At 41.9% G+C, this 24579-nt stretch overlaps 1 protein-coding gene across 4 annotated transcripts in view; it reads right to left on the bottom strand.

Annotated features, from left to right (window-relative positions):
- Positions 1-1847: 1847 nt before the first annotated feature.
- Positions 1848-24579, bottom strand: part of CSMD1 (CUB and Sushi multiple domains 1) — a 1600646-nt gene continuing 1577914 nt past the window's right edge. For 3 of the 4 annotated variants that reach the window (XM_081046432.1, XM_081046429.1, XM_081046431.1), the window contains 7 exons: positions 23198-23377; positions 21882-21926; positions 18955-19116; positions 16569-16681; positions 15666-15753; positions 6424-6556; positions 1848-5192 (listed from right to left, as the gene is read on the bottom strand). In XM_081046432.1, the coding sequence (XP_080902558.1) occupies positions 5033-5192; positions 6424-6556; positions 15666-15753; positions 16569-16681; positions 18955-19116; positions 21882-21926; positions 23198-23377 (881 nt within the window). In that variant the 3' untranslated portion in view covers positions 1848-5032. The remainder of the gene's footprint in view (positions 5193-6423; positions 6557-15665; positions 15754-16568; positions 16682-18954; positions 19117-21881; positions 21927-23197; positions 23378-24579) is intronic. The other variant, XM_081046430.1, reaches the window with a different exon arrangement.

The raw sequence follows: 24579 nt of genomic DNA, 5'->3' as shown, positions 1-24579 counted from the left end.
CCACAGTACCTGAGTCCAGACAACTGAAGGAAAACGCCACCAGGAATGCCATGGAAAGGCATAGGGTCAGGAAGGAGCAGCCCAGTGTGAGGCCCTGGGAATGAGGGCCGGGGTGGGAAGACAGGGCCGGGCTGGTCTCCGGGTGGAATGGGGCAGGGTCCGCGTGAATTCGGCCACATGTGTCCAATGCGTGTCACCCTGCCCAAGGCTCCCTTTCCCAGGAGAGGCGTTCGCCCTGGCTTGGGGACAGGTGCAAAATCAGGGTTGGCATCCCACCCAAACTGACTGTCATGGGGGGAGTGGCTTCCCAGGGGCAGCTGGGCGCTATGGCCACAAGAAAAGGGGAGACATGCCAGGTTTCGTAAGCAGCCATGTCAGAGACGTCGGGGCTCCTGTTCTCAGTGCGTGCGCCTCCTTTACGTGCTGGAAAGCCCAGAACGCTGTGGAAGCCCCTCCCGCAGGGCAAAGGGCAGGTCAGTGAGCTGCACTCACACAAGTGAGCCCCCGAGTCACTACAGGGCTCAGAGAGGGTGTGAGGCTCAGGGTCCCCCAGGGTCCGGCAGTGTGGGTGACAGCCCTCTACCCTTGGTTCCCACTCAGCTGCTATTTGAGGATCTACTCTGTGCGGTCACTCTGCCACATGCTAACTACTGGACGTGGGACACATGTTCAGACCAAGTGTCAAATCAACTTTCCAGATGCCCAGGTGGAAGGTCGTTGAAGAGCGAAGCCCTCGTACCCTCAGTGAATTGGACAGAGAGCCAGAGGGAAATTGCGGAGCTCCACGTTCCCACTTAATTTGTCAAGTACTTCCTGAGATCCTATCATGTAGGAGCAATTTGGGAGGACATTGAAACTATAGTATGCAGTATGGATTTCTCCTGCCATCCTTAACTGTAGCAATAGTTAACCAAATGAAGCACAAAAAATATGTATAGTTGGAATGACAGGAAAACTTCAATCGCAGAAAAAGGGCATGTCACTGAATTTCACCATGCGATTGTCTCAGTGAAAGAGAATGTTGACGAGGTGACTGACCTCTGTCAGCACTGCCTTGCTCTGAATTCCTGCTTCGTCATCTGTAACGTGCACACAGTCAAACGTGCAAGGCCAGGTAACGAGGCTCACCTGAACGCACGCCAGCCATTGGGCACGGCAGCTGGTGCACAGCAGCTCCTCAATCCACGGCGGCTGAACAATTTGCTGAGGTGTGGAGATAGTCTCTAAGCTGGATGTCAAAACTTTGAAGCCACTGTGGGCGCTTTTTAAATTACTGGGATTAGTTGGTTTTCATTTTGTAATAACTCGACTCTCAGGAAAATTAGTATTGTCACTCTGTTTAACTGCAAGACACTCAGCTTATTGGGCCACGGAGGACTCTGAAGCCCTCTGCTTTCTCTCAGCCCAGAAGCGGAGGGAGGGCCGCGGGCCGTGGGTTTTAAGGGCTACCTGCGAGGTGTTTCTGTGATGTTTGGAACGTCCGTTAAATCTGTCACCACTCTTCTTCTGGGTCATTTTTCAGTGTTGTGAAAGTTTATAGAAAGAACTTAAAAACAATTTTTTTAAGCATAGAAATAAAGGCTTGGTTTTGGTTTGGAGGGAGCTGAGTTCTCATTGATTTTAAGGCAAATCATCAGGAAGCCTGTCAGTTCCAACACTGCGGTGTGCGGTGTCCGGCTCTTCCCATCTGCTTTTTGTGAAGCAGGACCGTGATGTAACGTCTCAAGAAAATGGGGAGCTTCCCTCAAAACACAGGCAAAGCTCGTTTCCGACGCTCCTGGTCTCTTTTCTTCCACCAGACTCACACATGCGGGGAAGGTCAAATAACTTCACACCGAAAATGGAAATCTAAAATTAAATATTTAATTAGAACTCTGATTTGCTTTAAAGATAGGTGGCATTGCACAGGCTATATTACACTCTCTTTATATTTTTTTTTTTGACAAAAAAGATACTGTTCATTTTAACAGGCCACTTTAATTTTAATACATGTGTAATAGGATTGGAACTGAAAATCAGCTAGAGGTGGTACAATGTACATTATTGGGAAAATTACAGTTTTGTATTGTAAAAACATTTATTTTTTAACAATTTACCTACATTAATCAAAAAATTACAGCATATTTAATAATTTTACAAATTCTTCATAAAAAATATATCTCTGTACAAAAAGGTCTTTTGCACCTACTCGTGTCAGCAGCATGTGGTGGGGTGGTGAGACGGAGTGGGGTGACGATGGGTGTCCTGATCAGAATGCCAGCCTTCTTTTTCCCCTTTTTTTATAATAGCTTTTTTGTCGTTGTTTACAAACTATTTTACAGAAGAAAAAAATTATTGCAGCTAGCCTGAAGAAAGGCAAGATGTGTGACAAGCAGCACTTTAAACAGCTTTGAAGCGTGACCTGTGTTTGCGGGGCGCGCCCCCGCGTGTCCCCTTCGGTCGGGAAAGAGTCTGGCAGGCCGCCCCGCCCCCAGCAGACCCGCTCAGCCCTGCACATGCCCTCGGGGGACCCAGGCAAGTTCCTGCGGGAGAATTCCATGAAGTGTCCTGGTTTAAATAACATGCTTCAATCTGACAACCAAAGGACGTTTGACTTTGCGCACAAAGGAAAGGAACAGCTGATCTGATATGTGATTTCCTGGGCAGATGTCCTGTCGCTTCAGGGCGCAGGAAGGCCATTGACCAGCCAGCAGGTCGGCGACATGGGGCGAGAGACATGGATTGAGACTCGGGAGTCAGCGCTTGGCGTCTTGTTTTAGTGACTCAAACTCTGATATGTACAGTCTATTTATATGTATGTATATATATATGTATGTATGTATATATATACACTCAATATAGACATAATTACCCTGTTCTCCCTGCACAGAGCCTCCCTCCCTCACGGTTCCCTGCATCCCGGTTGCACCTGCGGCCACTGCCTGGCTCGGGCTGACCTCATCTAGTCTAAAGAGAAGGAACCGGAGGGCTCTAGGTTGCAAAGCCAGCCTCTGGGCCTGTTGTCAGGTTGGCCAGAGAAAAGCGTGCAGAGAATCCAGCATAGTACGGTGGGATTCAAAAGGCAAAGAAGGAACTAGAAGAGGTCAGCCTTCCCGACAGCATGTGCCCTTCCCACGCATGAGGCCCAAACAATAGGTGCCCAGTGGGAAGATGGACTAACATGTTCAAAGCACAATACACAATGCTGAAAGGAGCGGACACCCTGACAATGGTATTTTTTTTTTCATTTCTCACTTTTGAGGTCCTGCATTTAAACATGCAGCAGACAAACAAGTCTAGAAGTCTGAAGCTAGGTGTGCATATGTTCACTACAACGGAGGGAATGGAACACCCGGACACGTCTGTGGGGCCAGCCAGACTCAAGAAAGGGAAACACTCCATAGGTGGGCAGGTACTTCAAATCCAAGGAAGAAAATATGTTTTTCAGAATGTTTTTACCAAACAATTATACATAAAAATAAACAGAATGTCGCCTTAGAGCTTGTGACAACAGACATTCTCACTGCTGAATCTTCCACATCGGGTTTTGATTTTGTCCACACTGGGGATCATGCCTACTTTAGACCGTAATTTATAATGTACCAGGAATGAATTCTAAACTTGAAAGATCACTGACATTTTCTTTCCATTTGCAATTATAAAGAATGAAAAGAAAAACAAGCTAACCTATAAACTATGTCGTCATGAAAGAATCGTGTGGTAATTTCTCCTCACCTCCCGAGAAACACTTGCTATTTCAATCCTTCTGATCCTGAATAATTTCCACCAAGTTCAAGCTACGCCTGTCGTGCGTTGTCTTTCAATGGGACACCAGAGAGGGCAGGACAAACACAACGCCAAAGGGAAGGCTGCTAAAACCCACAAGGTCATGAGCTATTGAAAATAAATTACTATTCACATTTTTACACAACACATAGAAATTGCTGCAGACCTCCCGCTACGAAGCCGTAAAATGCTGACAACAATGGGATGAAGATGGGACTAAAGAGGAGAAAACATGTGGGAAAGAAAAGGCCTCTTTTTGCTCTTGCTGGACATCTTCAACGAATCCAACACACATACGCAGCTAAAAGAAGTGACAGATAACAGAGCGAGTCTTTCCAATACCGAATTCCCTTTACAAAGCTGTGCCACGGCCGGGGACTTTCTCTTCTCCTAACACGTCAACTACACGGAAGGTGGAATGTTGCGCTTGAGACTGGGAGAGGGTGCTTACAATACAATGGGTGAGTGTATAGAAACCCTGTGTGGTTTATTTTTATCAGAATCTTACTCGTCATTCATCACACACTAGTGCAAAAAATTGTGCATCAGAAATTCTGCAATAGAACGGCTGACTGGGAAGCTTGCACGTGGCCCCGGAAATGGATGCCGAGGCGGCTGAAGTCCTCAAAGCTTGTCAGGTGTCAGGAAGGGCAGTGACACGTGTGCCGGGTGTGCGTCCACCCCAAAGGTGTCTTCTCATGAGTTTTATTTTTTTTTCCAGAGTGCTTGCATTCATGGGGGTTACAAAAAAGAAAAAAATGACAACGTACTGTGGTGCTATCATTTTGTCACTGCCCCCGAGGGCCGTACCCACGTGCCCAGGAAGTTGCACCGAAAGGCGCGCCAGTCACACAGAAGTAGGAGGTCGGAGGCTTTGGGGATGGATGGCACGCTGGCGCGGACGTGTGCCTAGACCTCCGGACACGGCTTAGACTCAAGGACGTGGCCTAGACTCCCGGGCGCAGCCTAGACTCACGGACACGGCCTCGATCTCCGGATGTGGCCTAGACCTCTGGACGCGGCCTCGACCCCGGGTGGGCGCGGCAGGCATTCGGAATCCACTCCCAGGATGAAGACATGGGTGCAGTTCTGGCCCCGAAGACTCGGCACGTGGGGCCTGCCGCTCCCGCCGCGTGGGTGCCGGGAGAAGCCGTGACGTTCGCTGCAGCAAAGCAGACAGGAGAAGGAGGGTGGGCTATGGCACCAAAGGAATGGCTGCTTGTCCATCCGAGGTATGGCTATGGGTCAGTCCTGCGGGCACTGAGGGCTATACCACTGTACACACTGTGTTCAGAGTCGTGTCAAACCGCACAGCCTTGGCTTCTGTGGGTTTTAAGTTTGTATCATACATGGGGTTTTCAAACGAAGCTTGTCCGTTGCTGTTTTCATGTCCAGCATAGCCATTGTATTGAACTTTTGGTCTTGTTCTAAAGGGAAGAGAGGGACATACCGTTAGGGCCCTGGTTTCACGGGAAAAAAGCAAGTCAGCTGGGACCGTGTGCATGAAATGATTCCTCAGCCCGCAGGGAATGTGCAGAAAAGGTGCCTGCAAGCGGCTGGGCTACACACCCTCACACAGTGGCATGCGCTGTTGGTACTTGGTGGCTGGTCATGATGGAGAGGGCTTTAAAAACAGAAGTGGTTCCTAAGAATTCGCTTATTCCGACTAGGAATAGGCCAGGTGGTAAGAGCACAACTTTAATGTAAATAACCACACTAGTAAAAACATCATTTGACACGGGTGTAAAGAAACTTCTTTTTTAGTGATTACTAGTGGATTTCCTTAAGTTACCATATGTTGATTAAGAAAATGGGAACTAAAAAGTGTGTGACTCTCAGAGAACCAGCTTCTGTCAGCAGAAAAGCCATCTGCAACAGTTCTAGGAACTGGAGAAGCCTTTGACAACAAACCTGAAAATGCTCCAATAGCAAAAGTGGGTAAACAAATTCAGCCAAACGTTAATGGAGCTCTGTCCTGGCTGAAATTGTCATTTCTTTTCCCAAGTCACGAGTTACCACCATCCCCTACTTGCCAAGGAAACGTGACCGAGTTGGATCAGACTCAGGGACCCTGGACAGGTCACGTGGACATGGTGAGTAAGGAACCTGGGACTCCAAGCATAGCCGTAAAGAGAGAAGCTCCATAAGGAGCAGAGACAAGGTTTCATCTGAAGAAGTACCGTGCCAACTCGTGAAAGCATTTTTAGATGTGTAGAGGGGAAGAACGAGTGGAGAGAGAGCTAATGGATTGGTGTGTTCCCTGGGCAGGTGGCAAGAGCTCAGAAAATGGACATGTGAAGTGGTGGGGTGACCGGGCAGGGCTTGCTGCTGCTGCAAAACCCCCACATTCCTCAGCTGGCACCGAAACAGAGAACTACAAGACCCCACGGGTTTAGAAGTCTCGGGCTTAAGAGCTGTTCTCCTGTAGCCATGCGATCAGAGCCGTCCTTTGTCTTCCAGACATAGTGCAGCCTTTCGGGTGTCTTGCTGAAAACTCGCAGCAAATAAAGAAAACAACAAAACTTTCCCGTACGGGCATGCTTCGTGGACCAGAGACGATCACATAGCAGCAGAAGACACGTGTGTGAGTGTGAGGGCCCACACCCATTACGCCAATATTTACAATCGCAGTGCAAACAAATGGTGTTTCTACGGTACCTGTGTTTGTAGAGGTAAAATGCAAACCCTGATAAAATTAGGGCGAGGAACGGGACCAGGATGGCAGCTGCGACAGACCCACTGCTGGTGCCGTGGTAATGCTGTGAAGAGTCTCGGTCAGAGCTTAGGGGGTCTGGAAAACAAAAGGACTGTTCAGTTTGTAGTAACTGGACTTGTGCTTAAACAGACGCATTTATGCTACACTTTGTAAATGGATATAAATTCTACGTGACGCAGGAGATGCAATTCCATACGGAACCAACTGATACTCTTTTTCCCAAAGATATTAATATCCATCTTAACGACCACGACACAAAACCTGATTACTCCTTAGTGGGACTATGAAAGTCTGCCACTCCCCAGGTAAGGAAGACGAAAGGGGTGTTGCACCTTCTGACTTCTGCCTAGTTACAGATATTTGCATGTGCATAAAAGCTAACTGAAAAGCATCCATATGCCTTTATCTAGATACAGAGATGGGTAGAATTTGCTGTTTTCTCCTTTCCTAAGGCACAGGCTCAGCCAAACATAAGTCACGGAACTTGTTGCATAGTTCAGGTCTCGACGTAAATGACGTCACACTCTCTATATGTGACTGTGTTACCTAATCTGTTCTTTTAGGTAGATTGCAAAATTCATTACAGAGTATAGAAATACTCAAAGAAGGCAGCTCAATGTTGTTTCTATGAGAACCCAAAAGGATGAGAAAATGCGGTTTCCACACATCAGAAGGGAAGGCGGGTGTCAGCTTCTCTAACATTGTGGGGTGAGCACTGACGCTGCAGTCACACCTCCGCAGTGACACGTACACACGTGGCGCTGTGAGCCATGCAAACATGGAACGTTCAAATCAGAAAACGATTACTGATGATTGCCAAACGAGCAAGTTTGTTCTGAAGAGTTCACTATAAAGTACGGTTTTGAAATGTATTTGGCTTAATCACACAGATTCTCCAATGCACGTGTGTAGGGAATCATGATTGCGTCACGTGAACCTAGCAGAGTAGTTAAAAAGAAGCTGGCCTGGTATTAGCAGTTCAGGTGCAGAATTTACGAGGTAGTAAACAGAAAGAGAAGCTTTGCTTCATTTGTTTTTACAAACCATGGATGCAAAAAATCAAATGCTAAAAGTATTTTTTTAATAGCTTTTAAATAAAAATGCTTGGCTTTTCATGTAAAACTATAGAAATAACAGTCGTCAGAAGCGTCTATAAATGCAGCTTGTGCTACTCCCCCATCCTATGGCCTGGTAGGTTTACGTGGTCATTGCTGTTGGCTCTTTGTCACCTAAGCGTGTCTTCTGGAGACCCTTTTGTATTAGTATGTATGAATCAGATTTAATTTTCCCTTTTCAGGTGCACCCGGGACCTGCAGGCGAGGCTAAAGGGCCAGACACTTAGCTCTGTCATCTCAGCACCCAGCGTCCAGGTGACGGCAAGTGAGCAGAGCGAAGCCGCTGCGGCCTCCAAGGGCCTGTTGTGACGATGACGTGTCAGGACACCTCAGCTCCTCAGAGAGATGCCTGGCACCTAGTGACACTTCCTTGGGACCCACGATGCTGGAAGGAAGGTCAGCTCCGGATGCTGGGCTGGCTCGGCCAGCTCTGCTCTGGAACCCGTGCCGACAACGGAAGCTAGAACCCAGCGGGGGCTCAGCACTTGGCGAGATGGAAACCAGCGCTGCTGCTTGTCAAGTTTGAGCTCCCACTGGTTTCCATGACGAGGCCACACCTCATTCTCCAGGTTTCTGTAACTGTCTCCTCGCCTCGTTCTAGTTCTAATCCATCTGTGTTCTGCTTAAATTCACCAAAGGTATTTTCTGCAAACAAGACCCAATAGTTTTGGCCGTCACGGAGCTCACAGTCCCTGTCAGGACTGGAGACCTGCATGACACAGGCCCTTCATGTCCCGACAGCCACACAAGAGAAGGACTTGTGAATTCCACACTGGCCTTCCTCTGAAATCATTAGGCTGCCTGGAGACCCCGGTGAGTTCCAGTTATTGACCCTTGTTTGAATAACGTAAAGCACAATGTATGTACATGATATTAATTAAAGTGGCATACAAATATATGAAAATTAATAATAGAAAATGGAAATAAGGGTCACTTCTTGCTCATTATGCTAACAGGTTTTGTTTTATTTTTAGTGCCCTGCCAGCAACGTAGTGTTAGTACTTACGACTGTCTCTCTTAATATTTTTCTAAAAGCTGGGCATATTAAGTTACATTTTCTGTATGTGGCTTTCTCAACTTAACCACATAGTATTGAGGTTCTTCCATCAGCACATATGAATTAGACTGAACGTTATTATCTGTACAGTATTCTCGTAACTGGACACGCGGGATGTAGTCAGGCTAGTTTTAAAGGACCTTTAGGCCACTTCATTCAGTGTTTTCCTAGGAAGATGCCATGTAATCCTTTTTCTGTCAGTATACATCCGCAGCAGTCTAAATTTACAGAACGGGTTGTAAGAAGTCAAATCCTTGCCTAACTGAATTTGAAATGTTTGGTGTTGCTGTACCTAATTTGCCCTCCAAAGGTGCCCCCATCTCATCTCAACCATTATGTTATGAGGGCCGCTACGAGAACATGAGGACAGCTGTGTGATGTCCACCTCTTACCCTCCCCTCCCTCTCCCTCGCTTCTCCCACCCCCACCCTCTTCCCTGGTCCCTCCTGCTTTGTATTGTTACTACTTCTGCTCCTACTGCTACTCTGATGAATCACACATGGCATCTACTTATTTTCTCACTTGCATTTCTTCATTTCAGAATGAGGGTGAGCATCTTTTCACTTTTCACTTATAAGCTAGGTAATTCCATTAATTTTTTTTTCATTCCATTTTTAAAGAGCATTATTTGAAGAAATTCTCATATTATGACATTCACCCACTTAGAGCACACACACAATTAATTCAAGGGTTTTCAGTATGCTCACAGTGTTGCAATCGTCACCACAATCTAGTTCTAGAACACTGTTTTCTCCCCTAAAATAAACCCAGTACCCTGTAGTAGTCATTCTTCACCAACCCCCTACCCCAACCTCCAGCCCCTGGCAACCACTGACACACTTTCTGTCAAACATTTGCCAGTTCTGACATTTCACAGAAATGGAGTCACTAAATCTGCATTTTTAAAAATATTTTTAAATTAGTTTCAGACGTACAATCAACATAATGGTTAGACATTTACACCCCTCACAAAGTGATAACCCCCCAAGTCTACTACCCCTCTGACATCGTATACAGCTGTTACAATACCATTGACTCTGTTCCCTATGCTGTACTCCACATCCCGTGACAATGTATGTATTTTAGTTGACATTCAGCATTATTTTATATTAGTCTCAGGTGTACAGCGCAGTGGTCAGGCATATACACAGTCTATGAAGTGATCCCCCGAGAAGTCCAGCACCCATCTGACACCCTACATAGTCTTTACATAATTGATTATATTCCCCATTCTGTATTTCCATCCCCATGAGTATTTTTTGACTACCAATTTGTACTTAGTAATCCCTTCATCTTCTCCCCCATCCCTCGACCCCTGTCCCATCTAGGAACTAGTTTGTTCTCTGTATCTCTATTTCTGTTTTGTTTGTTTGTTTGTTTGTTCTGTTCTTTAGAATCCACATATAAGTGAGCTCATATGGTATTTGTCTTTCTCTGTCTGACTTATTTTCACTTAGCATAATATTCTCTAGGTCCATCCATGTTGCAAATGTAAGATTTCATTCTTTTTTATGGCTGAGTAATACTCCACTGTATAAATTTACCACATTTTCTTTATCCAATCGTCTATTGATGGGCATTTTGGTTTCCATATCTTGGCTATTGTGAATGGCCCTGCAGTAAAGATAGAGGTGCATATATTTTTTTGAATTAGTGTTTTGGATTTCTTTGGATAGATACCCAGGAGTGGAACTGTGGGTAATAAGGTAGTTCTATTTTTAATTTTTTTAGCAACCTCCATACTGTTTTCCGTAAGTGACTGCAACAATCTACAATGCCACCAACAGTGCACAAGGGTTTCCTTTTCTCCACATCCTTGCCAACACTTGTTGTTTGTTGATTTATTAATGATAGCCATTCTGACAGGAGTAAGTTGATATCTCATGGAGGTTTTTATTTGCATTTCTCTGATGATTGGTGACATTGAGCATCTTTTCATATGTCTATTGGCCATCTGTATGTCCTCTTTGGAGAAATCTCTCTTGATATCCTCCGCCCATTTTTTAATTGGGTTGTTTGTTTATTTGGTGTTGAGTTGTATGAGTATTTTATAAATTTGGTATATTAACCCTTTATCATTGGCAAATATCTTCTCCCATTCAGTACAATGTCTATTGGTTTTGTTGATGGTTTCCTTTTGCATGAAAAAACTTTTTAGTTTGATATAGTCCCATTTGTTTATTTTTTTTCTTTTGTTCCCCTTTCCTGAGCAGATGTTTCAGTAAAAATATTACTAAGGGTAATGTCTGAGTTTACTTCCTATATTTTCTTCTAGAAGTTTTATGGTTTTGGGTCTTACATTTAAGTCTTTAATCCATTTTGAGTTTATTCTTGTAAATGGCATAAAGTGATTGTCATTTTTTTGCATTTATCTGTCCAATTTCCCCAGCAACATTCATTAAATACACTATCTTTACCCCAACGTAAATTCTTGCTTCCATTGTTGTAGATTAAAGGACTATATAGGCATGGATTTATTTCTGGGCTCTCTGTTCCATTGATCTATCTGTCTGTTTTTATGCCAGCACCATGCTGTTTTGATTACTAAAGACTTGTAGCATAATTTGATATCAGGTAACGTGATACCTCCAACTTTGTTCTTATTTCTCAGGATTGCCGAGGCTGTTTGGGGTTTTTTATAATTCCATATAAATTTTAGAATTATTTGTTCTAGTTCTGTGAAAACTGTCATTGGTGTTTTGATAGGGACTGCACTGAATTTATATTTGCTTTGGATAGAATGGACATTTTAACTATTAGGTTGGTGCAAAAGTAACTGCAGTTTTTGCAATTATTTTTAACCTTTAAATTGCAATTACTTTGCACCAACCTAATATATTAATTCTTCCTACCTATGAACATGGTATGTGTTTCCTATACCATGATATTTGTATCTACTTTAATTTATCTCATCAATGTCTTATAATTTTCTGAGTACAGGTCTTTAATTCCTTGGTTAAATTTATTCCTAGGTATTTTTTTGATGCATTTACAAATGGGATTGTTTTCTTAATTTTTCATTCTGATAGTTTGTTATTGGTGTATAAAAATGCAACCAATTTCTGAATATTAATTTTGTATCCTGCTACTTTACTGAATTAATTTATCAGTTAAAATAGTTTTCTTGTGGAATCTTTGGGGTTCTCTCTCTATAGTATCATGCTATCTGCATGTAATGACAGTTTTACTTCCTCCTTACCGATTGGGATGCCTTTTATTTCTTTTTCTTGTCTGATTGCTGTGGCTAGAACTTCCAGCATTATGTTGAATAGAAGTGGAGAAAGTGGGCAACCTTGTCTTGTTCCTGATCTTAGGGGGAATGGTTTTAGCTTTTCTCCATTGAGTATGATGTTAGCTGTGGGTTTTCCATATCAGGTGTTTATTACGTTGAGGTACATTCCCTCTATTCCCACTTTGCTGAGAGTTTTTATCATAAATGGATGTTGGATTTTTGTCAAATGCTTTTTCTTATCTATTGATATGATCATGTGATTTATAGTTTTCATTTTATTTATGTGTATATCCCGTTAACTGATTTGCATAATTTGAACCAACCTTGCATACCAGGAATGAATCCTTCTTGACTGTAGTGTATGAACTTTTTAATGTATTGCTGAACACAGTTTGCTAATATTTTATTGAAGATTTTTGCACCTATATTTATTAGGGATATTGGTCTATAGTTTTCTTTTTTTTTTGTATTGTCTTTGTCTGGTTGGGATCAGGGTAATAGTGGCCTTGTAAAATGAGCTTGGTAGCTTTCCCTGCTCCTGAATTTTTTGGAATAGTTTGAGGAGAATAGGTGTTAATTCTTTTTTGAATGTTTGGTAAAATTCACCTGTGAAGCCGTTTGGTCCAGGAATTTTGTTTGTTGGGAGCTTGTTGATTACTGATTCAATTTTGTTGGTAGTAATCAGTCTGTTCAGATTTTCTGTTTCTTCTGGATTCAGCCTTGGAAGATTGTATGCTTCTAGGAATTTATCCATTTCTTCCAAATTGTCAAATTTGTTGGCATATAGTTGCTCATCATATTTTCTGAACTTTTTTTTTTTTTTTGTATTTCTGTGGTATTGGTTATAACTTCTCTTTTTCTCTGATTTTATTTATTTGGGTCCTCTCTCTTTTTTTCTTGATGAATCTGGTTAAAGGTTTTGTTTATCTTTTCTAAAAAACAGCTCTTGGTTTCAATGATCTTCTGCATTGTTTTTTCGTCTCTATTTCATTTATTTCCACTCTGGTCTCTATTATTTCCTTCCTTGCAGTCCCTTTTGGCTTAGTTTGGTGTTCTTTTTCCAGTTCCTTTCGATGTAAAGATAGACTGTTGATTTGAGATAGTTCCTGTTTCTTTAGGTAGGCCTGCATCGCTATGAATTTCCCTCTTAGGACTGCTTTCGCTGTGTCCCATAGATTTTGGGTCATTGTGCTTTCATTTTTGTTTCTCTCAAAGTATCTTTTGATTTCTTCCTTGATCTCATTGTTGACCTATTCATCATTTACTAGCATGTTATTTAGTTTTCATAAGTTTGTGTGTTTTACAGTTTTTGTTTTTTCTTGTAATTGATTTCTCGTTTCATACCTCTGTGGTTAGAGAAGATGCTTGATGTGATTTCAATCTTATTAAATTTATTAAGACTTCTTTTGTGGCCTAACATGTGGTCTATCTTCCATGTGCACTTAAAAAGAATGTATATTCTGCTGCTTTGGGGTGACATGCTTTAAAAATATCAATTAAATTAATCTGGTCTAGTGTCATTTAAGGCTGCTGTTTCTGTGTTGATTTTCTGTCTGGAGGACCTGTCCATTGGTGTCAGTGGGGTGTTAAAGTCCCCTACTATGACTGTATAAATCTGCATTTTTTATGAATGACATTTTCCTCAGCACAATATTTTCAAGATAATATTCCACTGTATGGAGCTGTTAGGAATAATGCTGTCATAAGCATCTGTGTACACATTTTTCTATGAACATATGTTTTCAGTTCTGTTGGCTGTACATTAGGAGTGAAATTGCTGGGTTTATGGCAACTCTATACTTAACTATTTGAGGAACTACCAGACTGTTTTCCATAGGAGCTATGCCATCTTTATATCCCATCAGCAGAGCACAAGAGTTCCCATTTCTGTACATCACTGTTGTCCTTTTATCATAGCCATCCAAGGGATGTGAAACGGGGACTCACTGTGGGTTTGGTTTGCGTTTCCCTGATGGGTAATGGTGGGGGGTATCCTTCTGTGTGCTTATTGGCCACGTGTGTACCTTTGGAGAACAGTCCATTCAGATCCTTTGCCCATTTTTTAGTTAGGTTCCTTGCCTCAACTAGTGAGCCATAAAAGTCTTTATAAGTTTTAGATACAAGCCTTATCAGATACATGATTTGCATATATTTTCTCCCATTCTGTTTGTTGTGTGTGTGTGGGGGGGGGTTATTTAATTTTAATGGGGAAATCAACCTAGTGGTCAGTTTCTTACACATGCTTCTGCATTAAAGTTGTCTTTCACACTAAGTTGGTTTCAACATTTTTTTTCCAGTTTATCTACTGACTGGAGACAATTAAGAGGTTGCTTATTTTTATCCATAAAAATGGGTTTTAGCCATAACTCTGACATGAATGGTTGTTTTGAAGCATTACTGAAACATAGATTTTTCTAATTATTTAAATGGGAGATTTGCTTGTGATTCAAATTATTTTGTGAGCCAAATTGTTTTTCCTGACAATAAGCTCATCCTCACATAAGAATAAAGATTACTTGTTAAAGCAAGCTGGAATTTTGTTAGATTAAAAAGAAATGGGATAATGCATAGAAAATTTGCAGTAACAAAGTGACAGGTCATGTCAGGTTCACTGGATGAGTAAGCGTAGCTATCTTCAGAGACTCCTATACAGCTTGCTGCAGTATCCTTCATTACCAGAGAGAGAAAGCTGGCAAACAACTACAGAATTTGGTGTACAGCAAGAGGAAACTTTACCCATTGTGAGTGTTGATCTAATGCATTTACTCTACTTCATTCCCGCAAAATAATATAATCCAATTTAAAAGATCGTCTCAGCCATTTCTGCCATTATACTTTAAAGCGCTTCTATTTAAGTATACTGAGTTTGGAATGGTAGAATTAGAGCATTATATGATTAATTACCCTTTTTGATCACGCTTTTTGAAGTATGATAACATACAGGTTGGTATACATTTCCTTTGGAATATTTCATCATGTAAATCATCTTTCCACAGTGGCATACAGTCCTTATTCCTTTCATGAACTACTGTACTGACTGGACGTGTTTTCTATCTAATTTAATACACAGTGTAACATAACGTATTTATTTATGCAGTTCCTTTAGAATACATGTGTGGGACGTAGAGATTGTTTCTAATTTCAACTATTCAAAACAGTCCTCTTTTAGACATACCTGCATATGCAAAGCACAATGTTCATACTTATCTGATTAAAAATTCTAGAGATACACTTGCTGGATGAAAGAGTATTGCCAAGTTGTACGTATCTCTCAAACACCCACCAGAATTGAACACCCAAGTGTCTATTTCTACTATCCACCAAAGCCGTTTTTTGAAACCTTTGAATTTTGATAACTAAAACAATGATCTATCTTTGTGTCCACAGTACATAGTTTTGAAATTGAAACTCTTCTCATTGCTTGTTGGCCACTTAAAATTATTCTCACTTACACTTTTCTTAGGGTAATGTAGTCTGCTTAACTCTTTATTTGAGTTGTATGTTTCTGTCCCATCCTAATTTTAATATCTCTTTATAAATTAAGGCTATTAGTTCCACATCTGGCATATTTTTTTGCATTTTTCCGTCTTTGTATTATTGTCTATTTTGCTAATCAAAGGAAGTTTTTTGTTTGTTTTTTCATTCAGTTGTAACACGTTAGTCTCTCCCATTATTTTTGTTTCTTTCTTTGACAGTCCTGGCCTCTTCCATTACTTCTCTGCAGAATCATTTAAAGCCCAACATGATATTTGCTTTAAACATAACATTGGGGCAGTTTACCTTGCCTTTCGAGCTTGAATTTCCCAAAGTCTTTTCCATGTATATCACCTTGGAAAGTAAATCCTCCTCTTTCAAGTCCTGATGAGACCTGAGAGGCATGGAAAGGAAGAAAGTAGTGAATAACAAGATAACACCATTCTCTTCTCTTATCAAACCGTACCTGTTATTTTCCTATTTAGATATTACAAGTTAAATATTTTATTTTTTGCCATTTCTTTCAGTGACACATTTATAGTTAAAAATTGAAATATACAGACGTGAATTTCAACTGACTTATACATTTTCATTCTCTCATTTTGATCTCAAAAATACTAGTAAGTTCGCAACATATTCATAGTTTAGCTATCCTTTGTAAAGGGGGAGAAACAGGTGAGTTCAGATGTGACCTATATGAGGTAAAACTCACTCTGTGTGACGACTAGTGGCTGCTGCGTGCCATGTGCAGCTGTGTCCCCTTGAGTCAGTTAATGAATTAGAGCAGAAGTAAGTGGTCAAGTTGCAAAGAAGGGTATTAAGAGGGTGTCTGAAATCCCTCTGTTGACCTGGGAATGAAGTTTTTAGAACTTTCAGAGTGGTTCCCAGCGGCCGGGGGAGATTTTGGTCCCCACTGTTATGGCGGGAGGTCGTGTCAGCAAGCACCCAGCCTGGGCCTAAGTTCTCACTTTGTCCCCTGAAGCGGCCCATTTGCTCTGGGACAGATTTTGTCTTATGTCAGGACCAGGTTTCATCCATCGCAAAACGAAGGGGTCCAGCGGTCCTGCCCTTAGCAGGAGGGGCTGCTGAGTTCTGCAGCGCTGATACACGCTGCTCCTCCCAGAATTCTCCCTCTCTGCCCCACCCCTGTGCGGACAGTAACTCCCAGCCAATCTGTGCTTTGTTACAACTCTCACATGAGGTACTTACGTAACCATCCAGTCCCCAGTTGTCATTTTCAAACTTGCTCACAAAAATGTCTACCGGACCTTTAATTTGAAAAGACTTCAGAAGCAAGTGGGCCTCCTCCTTCTTGTAAACTCCTAGGAGAAGATCAAAGCCAGTTATTCATATACCAGAGGGATTCCTGAGAGCTAATGATACATGGTACAGACGTGGTAATATCACAGATAAAACAAAGTTACTATTATTTTTTAAATTTTAGCTTCAGCATCTCTTTTTCCTTAGAATCACGTATTAAAGTCTGTCTATCTTGAGTGGGTATAATCCACTTCACTTTGGTGAATTACATCAACATCTTTATCCCATAAAGTAATATGCATTCAATTACATTAACTTTTATTTATGTTCCACTCACTTCTGAGGACATGAGTCTGTAGAAAGAAAAGCTCATAATCCCACATGTAGCTACTTATAAAGATGAAGTTCACGTTGACAATGACGTGGACGGCACCGTGAACAAAGTTTGATGACCACGCCTGTGTTGCCATAGCGATTGGGCACAGGGTGAGTAAACAGTCTCACCTCCCAGCCACTCATGAGGTAGTGGAAGACTGCTTAGTACTCTTGCCCAGAGATGCCATGGTTGGTACAGAAGGCAAATTGTTCGCAGTTCCCTCTCCACAGGAGGAAACAAAAATATATAAACAAATAATAATGAACCAGTGCCTTCTGTGCAGAGAGGACAAGTTCAAGGGACAATTACATTGTTAGTTTCAGAGAACACCACAGTTAATACCCCATAACTCAGATTAGAGAAGCACGTCTCTAATACCCAGGATTCGTCTCCACTGGCCAGGCACACAGGACGGAGGGGAAGCCATCGTCCACGGCAGCTGACAGGAAGGGCTGGCCACGTGAAGGCTTTAATGTGGGCTGGTGTCCATTTACACTACCGGCCGCTCTGTGTTTTTGGTATCTGATTTAACTTCTAACATTTGGAACCCCAGTTCTACAAGCTAGAGGTGGAGGTGACAAAATCTATACTTATAAGGTTTTCTTTTTATGCTGACGACACAGTAGCCGCCAAGAGGACAGCAGTGTCCTGGCTGGCACTCTGTAAAACTTAGTTTCCTTTCTTGCTCCACTCTCATTCTTAATCAGAATTCGAGTGCCAGGACGTGTCTGTACCCATGGGCCTTCAGCTGGAACAGCGTTTCACCCACACACTGTCCGGAGTCTGGATCAGAGCTCTCCCAGACTCATCCGTGGGGATTAAATGCATCAAAATCACATCAGAACATTTTCTTTTGGAAATAAAAATCCCAAATGCCACAAAGAGAAATATTAGCCAATGCAGTGGGGTGAGACTAAGGAATCTGAACATTTAAAAATTTCTGACTCTATCTGCTGAGATCCAAACACCTGGTCTAAATCCTGGATCCAGTCACAGGGTCGAGAATGTGGCCCTGAGATCAAACAGTTACCTGTTAAAAATCCATGAGTGTGAATGGTTTTGCTTTTCCTAAATCCAGGGTTTGTGCACTGTTTTTAGACATTTTCCCATCCAAGGAGGCATAAAAGTGAGATGTGAGGATTGGGGGAAATATTTGACCTGCAATCATATTTTCTAAAGATTCATCATGTGAGAGAGTGGATGCCATTTGGGCTCCTTGGATTTCAGAACCAGGGGCTTGTGGGTAACTTAGGAGTGAGCCTATACATGGTTGTAAGTAGCGATGTAAATTTACATTAAAAAGACAACTAGATTTAGTCATGAAGGTGAATCTGACCTTACTGGGCGAGAGGGAGACTCTTTCTGATCACTAAGTTCAAATGCCACCTCTGCCCTACCGCCTTAGGACGGCCACTTCGTTTTCCAGGGTTCCCCCCTCTCTCTTTTAATCGGTACAAAAAAATCTGTTTAATAAAAATACTTACATTATAGGATTGATGTAAGAATGAAGAAGACAAAATACATAAAGTCCTTAAATAGCATCTGGCCTTTACACCAGAGGTGCTGTTATTTTACTAACTGTGGGATGAACAAAAAAACTCACCAGGATCAAGTGAGTTTTCTAAAAATGAGAACACCCAGGCTTAGGGTTAGTGTTACAAAAAGGAAGAAAAAGAATGTCAGAGAAGGAATGCTGGCACGTGCCTACCTGGGCGGCAGCCTCACGTCTCTGACGTGGTTGGTTACATGCACGACCTTGAGCAGACGTTCCCTTTTCCTACACTGGTGTCGCGATGCTGACAAAGAGCAAATCGCAACGCCCTAGCGTGGCACTGACAGGGCCACGAGCGGCACGCAGGCAAAGCCTGTGGAACGGGACACGTGCTCACACAGGTGGGCCCTGCCCCATGGTGAGGGAGCTGCCACACTGACGAGTGCAGATCTGTGCTCGGCGCCTACCTGTCAACTTCAGCTCCCCTCGTGAAGCTTCGGTAAAGGTGGCATTCACCTTGCTACTCGTCGCATTGAACCAGTCAACAGTCAGAGTCACCGGCTGTCTTTTCCCTAAATATTCGTAATACCCCTTCCACACCGAATTGACGAAAAACACATCCGAAGGAACTGTGCGGGAGGAAAAACAGGCAATCGTTAGCATGCACAGAGACAACGGACTTAGGTCCTTAAAACAGCGAGGCGCTTAAATGTAGGAACTTAAAACACAGAAGGCAGAGCTGTTGAAGGGACCCTGCGAGTCATGACAATGATGAGCACGAGGACGGCTGCTGGCATTGGCCCTTCGCAGCACGCGTGTGCAAGAGTCAAGTGAGCCAGGAGGGAGGTTCCTGTGAGATGCAAACACACGTCTGTCACTTTGTTGGGGGCATCGGAGATGCCAGCGCAGACCTCTTGTCACAGCCCTGCCGAGAGTGGCGTGTACGCTGAACGGCGTACACGTTAGTGTTTATTGCGCTTCAGAGGAAATGTGCTGAAAAGACCCAGAAAATGACAGCTGGTGCTTCATTCACATCCAGCTCTGCCTCTGAAGGACTTAGACGAATGGCCACTCGTCATGTACGTCTCAGCACCACTCCAGCCAGACGTACTGGCTCAGCAGACACACGCGTTATTTCTCGAGGTCTTCACTTTACCAGTAAAGCCAGTCTCTGTCTCTCTCCCTTGCTCTTCCATTCTACTTTAATCTCCTCGTAAAAAGTTTTCCACTATTGGTAAGAAAGTTATATTAAGTATCATTATATATATTTCAAAAATGAAAAACTAGACATCTTTGAAAACATTAAAATTCATCTGGGACGAAAGTACTTGCAAAGATTTTTGAGGTATTCCCTCTTGTTTTCACTGGTTATGAAAAAATTAAACTTTTTTCACATTTCTGCTAACAAATGGGTCTGAAATCCTGCCAGTTTCGCAATCCTAGTGTAAAGTTGGCAGCTGCATCAGGATTTACACTGTTTCTCTCTGCTTGTTGCCTCAGGAAGGGCCTACGCTGCAAGGACGGTTGGTCAGAACACGGTCTGACTTGGCACACAGAGGAAAGTGCATGTCTCCCTAAAAGTACTTTTTAGCAAACCCGCTTCTGGCAACAAACGATGAGGACACGAAGACTAAGCCTGTGCTTTTGCTTCTCTGCCATCGTCCGTGGGCCTTTCCTGCCGTCAGACAGGCTAACTCTGTGAAACTCATCCTAGTCACAGTTACACAAGCACAGGATGTCATCGCTTCCCATGGCTGTGCATGGACCCGACTTTCCAACAATAATAATTTTTAAAAGTTAATAAGATCAACCTGGAGATACCAACAGAGGCATCTAACGCGCTTGCTTCTTGGTAACTGACTTGGAAACACTCTGCGGTCTATCAGCAGCATCGCAGAGGCCCTGCTTTAATCAGCAAGCCCCAGATGACTCATTTAAAAATTAATAGTCTTTAAAATGATATCATTTATATAAGATTGTTCCCCTAATTAGAATTGATACACTCAGCCCAAGCTTTTCTTGTACTTATTCCAGCCATTCACTCAAGTTACCATTGGTACGCCAGAGCCGGGGGGCCGAGAAGTGGCTTCTTTGTATTCAAATGTGACCCACGGTAATGTGGTGAGATGACCGTTGTGGGTCCTTGTCACCTGACTTGTTACCGGTAATTTGCAGCGTAAGGCAACAACCAAAGTGAGGTGTGTCAGAGGGTCCCCTTGACAAAGAACCACATGAAATTAACACTTCCCTTCAGTGAGAAGGACAGCAGGTATAGTGGGGATAACCCATGCACCCGCAAAAAAGAAATGCGGATATTTCAGTGTCTTAAACAAAAAAGAAGAGAACAAAAACAAACAAACCACCACCACCACTGTGTTTCCTTCCACTGAACACAGTGTTGCCTGGGTGAAGAGTATTGATTTCTGGATTTGATTTACAAATAACATCTGGATAGAATAGTCCAGGAAGAGTTAAAAGAAAAGTAGTTTTTACACTTCATGGTGTACACTGGAGAAATACCTTTAATCATGTGACTTTTTGCCTCCTCTAAGAATTAAACATGTGACACGGCATGTGACTTAACAAGAGCATCTCACAGACTCTTTGCATTTTCCACCTTTGATTCCAGAATGGAGTTTTTGTCTAAGAAACCAGTGTTAAAACGTGAATAAAAGAAGCTCTAGGAACGCGGCCTTATATATTTACAAAGCTTTTCTATTTTTAGCAAAAACAGAAAAGCTTGCCTTAACATACTTTGGGCACATGCTGTCTTATTTAAATATTGTTTAAATCTACAACACACATATGGCAGGTGCGATGCTCTGGAGTAACGGGCTCCTTCCTTCGGGCCAGGACTGCACTGTTGTGCTAGGTCATGCATTTCACAAGGTACCACGTGCAACAGACAGCGGCAATTCACATGTTCGGAGGCAGGAGATGCCTGAATGATGGAGACACTTGGGAAAAAATGGAGCTCCACGTTTGATCTGCTCACGTAACAGCACACTGCCACAATGCCTCGTTCACTCTCGATTCCTCAGTGAGAGGAAGCAGTCACACCTTCTTTATAAGGCTCTCCATTATATCACATTCTGTCATCAATATTGTATGTGTCCTTCTGCCTGCAAAATGTCGGAGGCAACTTTGAATGAAACAGTGTGTGATGACACCCAAGGTTTTCCTTTGGAACATTGTTATTCCGTAAACAAACCACTGTCATGGAAGAGAGAGAATTCCACATAGGCTTGGTGTTTTCATTAATTGAAATAGTCACTTGTTCATGGACTAACGGAATCAGAAATCTGCAGGTCAAAATTCTTGTCACCGTACAGGGTATAGCAGAGAACAAATCACTGTATTTGATTTAAATCTGTAACTGTTCTGGTATACAAACCTGGAGTTTTAGTAACTGTTTCATTAACTTCTCTCACTCCTTTACCTACAAGTAAAAAGACAAATTATCATTTTCAAAAACATTTCTTTTTGAAGAAGTTTGAAAAAAAATGTCAAATTGAAAGCACTTTGCTTTCTCCAGATTTCTTGAATGTACAAAACATGAATATCTCAGACATCGCCATGTCAACCCATGTGTTCACAGAGAATATCCGTTGTGTCTATGGGAAAAGTGAGTGTCACAGAGACAGTTGGTGCGGCTCTAATGTGTGTATTTCCATTTCGTGTGCTACAACAGAGAGCCTTGCAAAGGAGGGTGATTTTGTCCATTTTCTGACTCTGCTTTGTGATATGCTGCCCCAAATGATAAGAATAACTAGGATCTCCTAGTCCTCTTCATTCTCTAAGTCCCAGGCACATCAATGAACGTACAAATTAATACTGGATAACACCAAATTATTTCCCTTGCAGAATGTTTAGTTTGGTCTATCAAGTTAGATTTAACTCATCATCTCTTAGCTTTTCTAGGTTTGTATCAAACTATAAATTACCCTTTTTAAAAAATGCTGTTTACTTCTATTTCTGAGAGAAGGGCAAAGGAAATGTGTCTTAAGAAGTCCTGCCTTGAGAACTATACATTGTAAGGTCCAGGAAAATAAAACTAAAGTCGTGCATTTTATCACACTCCATAATCGTTACGTATGGTGGTTAGTACTCAGTTTGTATGTAATCCCTGTTGGTGGGAACCTGAATGGTGAGCTATCATAAAAAACTCAGGGTTATTACTCTCATTTGTAAATACACTAATTTGTGAGTAATTAATGCATTGTTTCCTTGTTAATTGTTTTTGTAATTCTAAAAAGTAGAACCAACGGCAGGAACACATAAACCTATTCCACCACCAAACAGCTTGTGGTTTTAAAAACAACAGGGTTTAATTTAATATGTACTGATACTTGGTGATATTTGCCCGTTTTCATTAAAAATGCATTTTCCAAAAATATATTGAATGTTATTTTTCTTTTTACTCATAATGCTTTTCTTCAACCAAAGAGCGTTTCTCCTTGGCTGAAAATGACTAGCAAATAATCAAATCTATGTATCTCCTTAGCCAGTGCCTCCACTGGATCCAACACTTACTGCACACGCATTCGCACACGCGCTCACACACACTGAGCACAGAGCGAGTGGGGTGACTGACATCACTTCCATGAAGCTACTGACTTATGGCTCTTCAAGCTGCCAACTAGCCTGGTGGGCAACTGTGTTCATCTCTGCTCTGCGGGACTGTATTTCCAGTGCCTGTCAGTGACTTACTTTTACAGACAGGTGATTTTCCTGTCCATTTCATATCTGCTTTACACGTCCTGTGCTCGGATCCACCCGCCAGGAAGAATCCAGGATGGCAGGTATACACCAAGGTGTAACCAAAGGCAGGAAGGTCGATTGCTCTCACGTCCGCATGGGCTGGCGTTTCTGGTTGTCTACAGGCGTGAGCTGAAATGGTATTTATTCCAGTAGGAAACACTGAAACTTTGTTCATTAGAAACTTAACATATGTGTCTAAAGAACTGTGGCAAAAATTTGGAAATGGCTATAAAGTTACTTTACAATTTAAAATTGTGAATACAATAGATTTAAATACCTCCAATATTCCAGCCTCTGCAACTTTCAACATAATGCAGGCCGGTATCTGTCAGCTCCCCCCACCTCTTCCTCTGTTCATATACTCATATATAGACATATATGTGTATGTATGATTAATGATGTGTAGAAATTTAGAATAGAAACCATAGCTTTGAAATAAATGGATTACTTCTGATATATTATTAAGTTAAACAATACGTTAAATTTCCTTAAAAGACCAGTCCTATAAAATAAACACATACATAGTGACACATATTTAGAAATGTGCCTTGATTTTTCTCTGATGGCAACTAGCAAATTTACTGTTCTGTTAAATGAATAATTCATTTTGATAAAAATTTGATGTATGTTTAGTAATTGAATTATAGATTCTTATTTCCTTTAAGAATATCATTTAGGAGTAAATAAGATTGTAATGTTTAGATCTCAAATAACTTCTCATTCTTTATAAAGCTCACATACGTGTGTCAAGTAAAGGATTTGGCAGGTTATTATAAAATAAGTTTACAATATTAAAATTGTGAATGCAATCACTTTAAGTATCATAATATGTTGTATTTCAGCCAACTTTCAACATAATGAAGACCTGATATTAGCAAGCTGTGCATGTGCACACATGTGCACGCATGCATGTATATATAGATATGTGTGTATGTGTACGTAATATGACACATAATTTCAGTAGAAATACATGATAGTTTTGAAATAAGTATATACCTCATAATACTGATCAATACACAAAAGATCACATCTTATATATTATTAAAATAATTTTTCATTCCATTCTACTGTTTTTATGTTTCCCATAGTGAGAGTAAGATTTGAAATTGATAGAGGATGAAAAATTGACTAATCATCCAACATTTCTTCTAATTCTCATGATTAAGTCACAAAATAAAGTTAGCTCCTAAGGAACTACTTGAATAATCAATTGCTATAGACTTCAAAAACCTCATTTTAAGCATTTCTCTTAGTACTCTGACGTAGGCTGTGCCCCATGTCACCCCGTCTTTAGTGATCTGGTGTGAACACGCTGGCACTGGGGCGGTCAC

The sequence above is a fragment of the Rhinolophus hipposideros genome, assembly GCF_964194185.1.
Source record: "Rhinolophus hipposideros genome assembly, chromosome: 4".
Lineage (NCBI taxonomy): Eukaryota > Metazoa > Chordata > Mammalia > Chiroptera > Rhinolophidae > Rhinolophus > Rhinolophus hipposideros.
This window is presented reverse-complemented; position numbering and strand designations above follow the sequence as displayed.